At 44.3% G+C, this 9,522-nt stretch overlaps 5 protein-coding genes across 5 annotated transcripts; 2 read left to right on the forward strand and 3 right to left on the reverse strand.

Moving 5' to 3' along the window:
- Positions 1-83: 83 nt before the first annotated feature.
- LOC117587184 (probable serine hydrolase) lies at positions 84-1,929 on the forward strand. Its single transcript, XM_034277703.1, has 3 exons — positions 84-244; positions 578-687; positions 754-1,929. The coding sequence occupies exons 1-3, from the start codon at positions 229-231 to the stop codon at positions 1,696-1,698; spliced, it is 1,071 nt and encodes a 356-aa protein (XP_034133594.1). The 5' UTR covers positions 84-228; the 3' UTR covers positions 1,699-1,929.
- Positions 1,930-2,672: 743 nt separating this feature from the next.
- LOC117587187 (pupal cuticle protein Edg-78E) lies at positions 2,673-3,364 on the reverse strand. Its single transcript, XM_034277707.1, has 2 exons — positions 3,273-3,364; positions 2,673-3,198 (listed from the first exon to the last, which is right to left on the reverse strand). Exons 1-2 carry the CDS (start codon positions 3,282-3,284, stop codon positions 2,848-2,850), a joined length of 363 nt encoding a protein of 120 aa, XP_034133598.1. The 5' UTR covers positions 3,285-3,364; the 3' UTR covers positions 2,673-2,847.
- Positions 3,365-5,125: 1,761 nt separating this feature from the next.
- On the forward strand, positions 5,126-5,919 carry LOC117587186 (pupal cuticle protein Edg-78E). The gene is made up of 2 exons (XM_034277705.1): positions 5,126-5,333; positions 5,404-5,919. Exons 1-2 carry the CDS (start codon positions 5,148-5,150, stop codon positions 5,755-5,757), a joined length of 540 nt encoding a protein of 179 aa, XP_034133596.1. The 5' UTR covers positions 5,126-5,147; the 3' UTR covers positions 5,758-5,919.
- A 570-nt stretch (positions 5,920-6,489) lies between these two features.
- On the reverse strand, positions 6,490-7,109 carry LOC117587188 (pupal cuticle protein Edg-78E-like). The gene is made up of 2 exons (XM_034277708.1): positions 7,021-7,109; positions 6,490-6,934 (listed from the first exon to the last, which is right to left on the reverse strand). The coding sequence occupies exons 1-2, from the start codon at positions 7,030-7,032 to the stop codon at positions 6,587-6,589; spliced, it is 360 nt and encodes a 119-aa protein (XP_034133599.1). The 5' UTR covers positions 7,033-7,109; the 3' UTR covers positions 6,490-6,586.
- A 489-nt stretch (positions 7,110-7,598) lies between these two features.
- Positions 7,599-9,444, reverse strand: LOC117586971 (pupal cuticle protein Edg-78E). Its single transcript, XM_034277346.1, has 2 exons — positions 8,790-9,444; positions 7,599-8,700 (listed from the first exon to the last, which is right to left on the reverse strand). Exons 1-2 carry the CDS (start codon positions 8,799-8,801, stop codon positions 8,293-8,295), a joined length of 420 nt encoding a protein of 139 aa, XP_034133237.1. The 5' UTR covers positions 8,802-9,444; the 3' UTR covers positions 7,599-8,292.
- Between the last annotated feature and the right edge of the window lie 78 nt (positions 9,445-9,522).

The raw sequence follows: 9,522 nt of genomic DNA on the forward strand, positions 1-9,522 counted from the left end.
CAGCCAAAATCAGTTGGCCATCGAACTAATCATCACCATTAGCCGCCTGCATAAACGTTGTATCTTACTCTGATTCTCATTCAACAGCTGTAGATAATTGTGAATTTTTTATCTTTTTGTACTTTTCCGCCTTTATAAAAGTTCATTTTTCGCAACAAAATTAATTAAAGCAGTCTAAAAACGTGAGCGAACCGAATTAGCATAAAGTCCAGGTCCCCAGAGACGACCATGGCAACAAGGAAAGGTGAGGTTTGTTTGAATCGCAAGTGGCTGCCAAGAATGGCACCTTGACCTTTGAGACAATCGACGCGACGCCGGCATTGAGTTTTGGACCTAATTAAAAAACCTATGCCAATGCACGCCCGCAATTAATTTATGTGCAAGCAGTGCCCTTTATTGTTTACATTGCCAGCGTGCTACTTTCTGCTTTTATTTATTTTTTCGATTCCCTTTTGCCTTTTCTTCTGTTTATGGCTAACTAATCGCGCCTAATCTTGAGCGGCTAGCTGATAAGCGCCAACACTCGCTAAACTTTGGAATTAAACCTCATTCGTCTACTCGTTTTCGGTGAATTCAGTGCACAACATGGACTTCCAAGAAGATAGCTCAAGTGGGACCAGTGGCAATGATCTGGGACAACGCTATCGACATGCAGGGGACTTAACCGGCGAGCAGCCAACTAGGCCAGTAAGTGCACTTTGAACCCCGTCTGGGGCGTTACTCGCATTTTTCCATACACATTTTCGCTTACAGTTTGCTGAGATCAGCATTACTGTGCCCTGGGGACACATATCCGGCAAATGGTACGGCCCGCAGAATGTGCAACCCATTCTGGGCCTGCACGGATGGCAAGACAATGCGGGGACCTATGATCTGCTGATGCCGCTGCTCTCCCCGGACGTGGCCTTTCTGTCGATTGATCTGCCCGGCCATGGACTGTCTTCCCGTCTGCCCGATGGATGCTACTACAACTCTGTGGATAATCTATATGTGATTCGCCTGATCATGAAGCAATACAAGTGGGAAAAGGTGTCGCTGGTGGGGCACTCCATGTCCTCCATCATTTGCTTTGTGTTTGCTGCCGTCTTTCCCGACAAGGTGGATATGATCATTGGGATCGATGCTCTCAAGCCGCACCAGAGACCATACCCCTCGGTTATACGAACCATGGAGACGCGTCTGGACGAATTTCTGCGTGAGGATGAGCGCAATCGGAGCAAGAGTGAGCCGCCTAGCTACACCTACGATGAGATCATCGAACGCGTCTACCTCGGCACATTCCACTCGGTCAACAAGGAGCACTGCAAGCACTTGATGGCTCGAAACATCCAGAAGTCAGAGAAGTACCCCGACAAGTTCTACTTCTGTCGCGATCGGCGGCTAAAGTTCTATAACTATGCCATTGGCTCCCAGGAGCTGTGCGTGGAGATGGCCCATCGGATCAAATGCCCGTATATGTTTATCAAGGCCACACAGTCCTCGTACTTTGAGGACAAGAAGTACTACGACGAGGTACTCGACGTTCTGTTAAAGAAGCCCAACTTTGAGTACATCGAGGCCAATGGCTCTCACCATGTGCATATGAACAGTCCAGAGGCCATCATTGAACCGGTCAATAACTTCATTCAACGCTTTGGACCGGCGGCAGCGGCAGCGGATCGCCTAAAGGCCAAGGAGGCGAAGGAGAGCAAGCTCTAGAGTATCAGTATCAGGCCATACGCCCAAAGCACACAAGACGCACACACTCGCATGCACACGCACTACACCAAACGGGTCAAATGGGGCTTATTTATCGTTGCACAGATTGCACAGGTTTTTATACTTAATTGTTGATTATGTGATCGAAGCAGAAGAAGGCTCAGAGCACAGAGCGCTGCTCTGCTCTGATCTGCACTCTGCTATAAATATACAATGTACATATGCCGAAAGTTTGCACGCTTCCACTCGCCTCCGTTTAATGGGAAGTTGTGAAGGATACTCTGGAACTGGTTATGCCAATGGGTGCTTTGTTACAAGACTTACTCGAAATGTCCCTTCTGTGGTCTAAAGCACTTTGCTTATGTTTGTTTTTGTACTGCCTATTAGTGTTTATGGATCAATTTAGCTTAGGCAACCAATCTTACATGCTCTCTGTGCATCATCGCCAGATGACCTACATTTCGTTTACAGCCTCTGTAGAATCCATGCAGCGAAAGTGTTAATAACCCGCAAACCAGTTTCCCCATTCCCACACCGAATCTGTGGCGTTCCCAGCCAGCAGTTGCATCATTTTCTAGACTCTTTCTTGGGTACGCTCTGGAGGTCAAGCGACGGATTTACATTGAAATTGATTGTTTTTTTTTCCTTCAATATATATATATTTATTTTTTTGATAAATGAAAGAAACGTAAAAAAAAAGATTCCAAGTAACCCGTTGGCCCTGCGGCTTCCACATTTGTCTGCATATATTTTCAGTCTCTTGCCACTTTTTTGCTCTTGCCCCAATATGGATGCTCGAGACAGTTCCTGAGTCTCTTTTTGCACTTTGATAAATGAACATGGACAGGCATTCAATTTGGTATTAAATTTTTAACACATGTTATACAAAATGTGGGGCTAAGAAGATTTTCATTCGATATGCTGGCTTGGAGCGAGGTTTTTTCGTACCAAATCCATAATTAAAACAGACTTCATTCGGCTTAAATGATCAGCATAGCTGTTGGTTTATTTTTGTTGTGGGGTTTTGTAATGGAAAATTCTTGTATTTAATTATGTACAAAGTTGCTAAAACTAGATGTAACGCATCTTTAGCCACAAGAGCACTGACTAGGCCTGTAAACGACGGATATCCTCCAATCTAACATATATCTATTCCTGTGCTGGTGGATGGGCGGCAATGTACTCCAGGGCACGGATGATGGCCTCTGGAATTGGTGGTGGTGTCGGCAAATGGGCACCGCGGGGCTGGAAACCGTTCTCATCGGCCACATAAGTCACTTCGATGAGCTCGCCTTCGGGTGAGGTGTACGAATAGCTGCCAGTGGCTCCATTGGCATTGCCAGCCTCCTGGGTTTGGATGCCATTGCTGGACTCGAAGGAGTTGGCGTAGTTGCCCTCCGCATCGGCGGGATCGTTCTTCTCACTCAGGATGGTGGCATCTTTGTCGATGTGGTCTGCGTGGACATAGGCCACGAGCAGGGCAGCGAGCAGGCAGATTGTCTGAAAGATTTATTCCATTGATTAGTGATTCCTTTTGGTATCCGTTTTGGTTCGCCGCAATCCGAAATACTCACAAGCTTGAACATGTTGTCGGAATTGTCTAATCCACACTGTTTGGGTGATCTTCAGAGGCGGAGGCTTTTATAGCCACCACCGTATGGCATCTCATCGCCAACGCAGCGTTGCCTTTCGGCGTCTGCGTCGACGTTTGCGACGGCGTCGCTGTCGTCTTTAATCTGGCTCGCAGACGGGGACGTGCCCGTGCTGCTTTAAGCCAAATATCAAGCTTAATATGTTTGTAGATATATATTTCGAGCGAAGCGCAAAATACCCATCGAATTGAACGAAATTTAACGCAACAAAAAAAGAGCAAACACAAATATGTGTGGTAGCATTTGAACCCATTCAGAGTGGATGGTCCCACATCTAGATGATGATGATGGTAATGGGTGAACCTGAATCGCAGCACTTAATAGTTAATAGTTTAGGTTGGGTTTTGTGGTTTTTTGCCTTAATGGGCCTGCGACATTCACTCGAGTGTGTAGAGGCGCGGGTGACTTTAGAGACGGGCCTGTGCTCAACTCGTTTGCGAATAAATTGATTTGAAACCTATTTATCATCCATTTCATTTCGAACCAGTTAAGTGGCTTCATCAAGGAATTCTTAAGTCTGCCCCTAAAACACAACAAGTTCAACGCATTAGCATACAAATTTATATTCCCAATAATTAAATTAGCCATCGCGCATAAATTGTCTAGGCCTAAACGCACTTAGCACTCGGACTAATAAAATGCCCATTAATCGCATAGCCCAACATCCCACTTGGTAGTTGATCAAACAAACTCATCTAAATCATGCCAAACACCTATTCCATGACGTATCCAGCAAATGGCTGGACATTCACTATAATTTGAATTGGTAAAAAGCCAATAACCACTCCATAGAACATTTCATTAGTTAGCCAGCCAGATGGGGATATTTTATAGATCTATATTTAAATATCAGAAGCAACATTCCAATCATTTAAATAGTAATGTGTTCATTAATATAGTTTCTGGAGAGAATGGGTTAGTAGTAGGACCAAGAATTTATATATATGTGCGAATTCTATTGAATTAACATGAAAGGCAGTCAGTTCTGATCAGGTTTATGGGTCAAACTAAGTGTGAATGCTTCCTTATTGATCAAACATATTCCCAGCCATTAACACCAATTTCAAAATATGTTTACTCCGCTAATTTTTAGATAAAACAAAAGACTTTAGGAGAGACGACAAAATGTTCGTATGAATAAATTTGTTCAGCCTTATCTACTGGTTCATGGCAATTAATCAAAACGCTCTACTTCAAAGTTGACCATTAATTAAAGTCATAAATGTAGGGTATCAGAAAATCACACATTTCATAGTCTTTTAGTTTGTGGACCAACTGAAGACGATGTTCGGCGGCGCTCCAGGTGACAAACTCCGACCTTGCCCATCTCCAACTCCAAATCTGAATCCAAATCTGAAACGATTTCAACAGCTTTCCACCTGCCACTCATCTGAGGCCCAGGGCGCCTTCAGCAGCACGCACCCATAGACTTCCAATTGAAAGTTGTAACAATGAAACTGATTTTGTTCGGGAGGGGAATTTCCGAGCGGCTCGTGAATGAGTTTTGGGACCGCATTAAACAACGATTTTTATTTGTAAGCAATTTAACATTTAGGGGGATATTCGTACAAAGACGGTGATGATGATCACTAAATGCGAAACTGAAACCGAATTAAAGCATACAATATAAATTGTTGGCAAATGACTCATGTATTTTAAAGGCAAAGACACGATAATAGTTGGCGAGTATTGCCACCATTATTGGTATATGATAATACAAGTTTTTTCCTTGTGCTTTTTTTTTGGCAATTATTGCTACCCCTGCCCTGTACTGCCATTGCCATCCCGATTGCATGGATGCGGACCGAAACTTGTTTCGTTGCCTGTGAACCCGTCAACCCAAGCCCAAGGGTCCCCATCCATATAAAAGACGCACTTGAGCTGATCAAATTAAACAGTTGCACTCCAAGCAGCATCTCCATAACATCAAAGTATACACCCAACCGAATAAACTTTACATTTGGATCCAACATGTACAAATACGTAAGTTACCTTTGGGATATTCCGGGATGCCGGATAATTGCAGTGATAACCATGACCGTTGCTCCTACAGTTGTTCTGCCTCGCTCTCATCGGCTGCGCCTGCGCCGACAACATCAACAAGGACGCCCAGATCCGAAGCTTCCAGAACGACGCCTCTGATGCGGAGGGCAACTATCAGTTTGCCTACGAGACGAGCAACGGCATCCAGTACCAGCAGGCCGGCAATCCCAATGGAGTGCGCGGTGCCGTTGCCTATGTTTCGCCCGAAGGTGAGAAAATCTCACTGAGCTACACCGCCGACGAGGAGGGCTACCATCCAGTGGGCGATCATTTGCCCACACCGCCCCCAGTGCCCGCTTATGTGATGCGCGCTCTGGAGTATATTCGCACGCATCCCCCTGTAGCCGCTCAGAAAGATCAGTAAATATGCTGAGAGACACATCAACCATCACATTTAGTAGCACCGCTTGCACTGCCACCACCGTACTCCAAGCCAGTCATTGTTATTTAGAGACAAATGTACATTCGTACGTTGTTTTCGTAGTTATCGTTAATAAAGCCCATCAATACAGGAAAGCAACATCAGCTTCGATTTTATGAGTGCAAGAGAGCAAAGGCAACGCTTATAATAATCTTGAAAATCACTCGCCTGCATGCATGTAAATATATTTGTGTGCATGTATTTCTTTCGCTATCTCTTTTAATCTCTCACTCTCTTTCTTAATCCGCGTCTTTTTGCTTACTTGTCTCGGTCTTTCTCTTTTTTACCTACTAGTAAGGTGACGTTGCTCATGCGCTTTTTCAACACGCTCTCTCTATTTTTTGACAAGCGCCGTTTTTGTTCTCAAGCGTACTGCCAAACTGACGAAAGAGAGCGATGTGGTTAAGGCGCCACCTTATTAGTAAATTTACCTCAGTCGTTCACATATTTAAATAACCCTGTCTCACTCTCTTTTTACCACTCTCACGCTCTCAACGAAAACAGTCATCAATGAACAGGGCATATCAGTTCGACTCTCTTTCGCTCTGCAAAACTACCACAGCTACTGCAACTGCACAACGGGGTAACAACATTGCGAGTCTCAGTCCCTAAGCCGCTCTCTCATTTCACTTTTGTTTTCATTTAACTTCATTCGACTCAAACGAAACGATTGGATTACTGTGTGTCTAAAGATTTTTTTCGATATAATTATGTGCAATGTGCTTAAAACTAAGCAACTGACTAGGCCGGCATTCGGGCATTCAATCCATATCTATTCGCTGGATGGATGGGCGGCATTGTACTCCAGGGCACGGATGATGCCCTCTGGAATTGGTGGGGGAGTTGGCAGATGGGCACCTGACGGCTGGAATCCATTCTCATCAGCCACATAGGTGAGTGCAATATTCTCCCCCTCCGGCGAGATGAAAGAGAAACTACCAGTGGCGCCATTGGCATTGCCAGCCTCCTGGGCTTGGATGCCGTTGCTGGTGTCGAAGGAGTAGGCGTAGTTGCCCTCCGCATCGGCGGGATCGTTCTTCTCACTGAGGATGGTGGCATCTTTGTCGATGTTGTCTGCGTGGACATAAGCCACGAGCAGGGCAGCCAGCAGGCAGATTGTCTGAAATATTTAATCCATTAAAAACTGATTCCTTTTTGGTTTCCTTTCGGTATCTGTTTTGGTGCAACGCGCTCCGATATACTCACAAGCTTGAACATATTGTCGGAATTGTCTGGTCCACACTGTTTGGGTGATCTTCAGAGTCGGAGGCTTATATAGCTACCATGGCATCGGCTGAAATTAAATATGCTTGCATATTTTAATCAAAGCACCAAATACCGAATCGAAAATGTAGATTTGGTTAGCATTTGAACCTATTTGATATGTCTGTGTTAGTAGGACCCACATCTGAACCTGAATCGCGGCACTTAATAGTTGTTGTTTTTTATGATTTTTTTTGCATGTGAAAAAAAAACAAACTCCTTTTGAAGTGAGGGTGACGATGACTTCAGAGATGAGCCCCAGGGCTTGTTTGGCGTCATTTTGTAATACAATTACAAGTAATATTTGTATTTAAATTAGCTCTTACAGGTTCTGGGTCAGTAAACCATTATGGGACTTAAAATATCATACCAAATTAATTCATCATGCTTGGATCCGGAAATCACAGCAAAATCGATTGAGAATAAATTCCAACAGGTGAATATTATGTATTTTTGAGTCATCTATTCCATTTTTCCATACCCCTATTTAAAATTAACCAATCGTATACCCTAAAAACACAAAAACTATTTCTCAATTTGCATTATTTATTTGGATCGCTTAAGAGTTATTTTGGGAATATTATTTAAATTCGAACCCACCGAACTTGTTTCAACACATGGCAAATGTTTCTCTGGCCCTCTGGTTGAGAGAGGAGAGTAGCGAGGTTGTTACCCGGAAAGAAAATTCCGCCTATTGTCAACTTATCGAAAGCTATTAAAACAGAATCGCATTCTATTTCCATCCAGTTTTCAAAATTCCGACATCTGAGAATAGACATAAATATTAATAGTCAGACGCGGAGATAAATTAGATAAAGATGTTTGCAGATAGCACAACAACAAAAAAATAATATAGAATTCGTTAGGGTCGTTCTATGCGGACATCAAGTATCATATTTGGGCTTGGCTTTGTTTGCTCGTTTTGGGTGTAAACACAATAAATTATGGCATGGGATGGTGCGGAAGAATCAATGGATGAGTTGATTTATACCCCGAGCGGAGCGACAGAACAGACAGAACAGACAAAACATTTGCGCAGTTTTTGGATGGCTTACAAGACCTAGCAACAACTTAGCCTACGCCTAGTGCTGGATTATACTACAGTTAGTTGGTTTGTTTTGGAATTATTACTACTACATGCTATGGTGGTATGATCAGCCTTCTTCTTGGACACTAGTTTCCATGTAGTGAATGTGGATGTGGGATGCAGGAACTTTAGAACACATTCGGCTTCAGCTTGCCATCCTCCGTGTGGGTGCGAATGTACTCGAGGGATCGCAGGATGTAGTCTGGAATTGGCGGTGGCTGTGGCAGGTGTCGGCCCACCACATGGAAGCCCAGCTCATCGGCTATGTAGCGCGTTTCGATGGTCTGGCCCTCGGGCGAGATGTAGGTGTAGATGCCAATGGTCTCCAGAGCAGTGCCCGCCGCCTGGACATCAATACCATTGCTGGTCTTGAACGCGTACTTGAACACGCCCTGCTCGTCCAGCGGCGAGACCCGGTAATCCGTAATCTGGGCATCTCGCTCGCTGGAGCCCACGAGCCGACGAATGCGGCGTATCCGCACCAGCTTGGCATCCGATTCGGGCCAAAGAAGGGCAAGCCCCAGCAGGGCTATGATCTGCAGAAACGAAGAGATCTTATCAGCAAGAGATATCACAGATCGCTGGAGAAAAGGGAACACAGATGGGACTCAAGGTCTATGCTTACAAAATATCGCATATTTCCCTTTGTTTTATGTTTTCGCACACGGCACAATCACACACGCTCAATCCCCAATCAAATTGATTAATTTCGATATTTATCTGCGCTAAACGATCTGCCACTGGCCGATCTTAGTCCGAACAAAAGACGTCTGCGAGGTTCAAAGTTAGCCACCGTACTGCCACTCCGGCGAGCGTGTGTTATCTGTATATATATGAGGAAAGCAGTGGAGTGGAGGGCAAAGCGAATACGAAGCGAAAAATCTAATAAGCATAACCAAATGCCAATAATCGTTGGCTCCATCTTGGTTGTCTGCTGTGTATCTGACTTCTGTGGATGTGGCTGGGGATCTGCTGCTAGCTAGGGCTTGGGGTTCTTGCTTGATAACAGGTCACGTCACGACGATTCGGTAGAGTCATTCATTTCCGTTAATCTTTGGGCCAAAGCCAATGTCTGCTTATTCATATTTTATGTTCCCATACGTCAGCGGTAGTTTCTGCAGACATCTCGTGAGTATTCGTATGTGCTAAGTAGCTCGAGTTCTCGTAGATCCGTACCCAATTTGGATTCAAATTTATGATGCAAAGAAGTTCCGATATCGCATTGTTTTGATTATTCAGCAGCGGAAAACATGACAATAAATTTAAGCTAACTCATACTCAATGGTATGGCAAATACAAGTTCTTGTTTCTAGCATTTCTCCAACTTTATTTACTTTGGTTTATTTAATTAAGTTTTA

Source organism: Drosophila guanche, unplaced genomic scaffold (genome assembly GCF_900245975.1).
Source record: "Drosophila guanche unplaced genomic scaffold, DGUA_6, whole genome shotgun sequence".
Taxonomy (NCBI): domain Eukaryota; kingdom Metazoa; phylum Arthropoda; class Insecta; order Diptera; family Drosophilidae; genus Drosophila; species Drosophila guanche.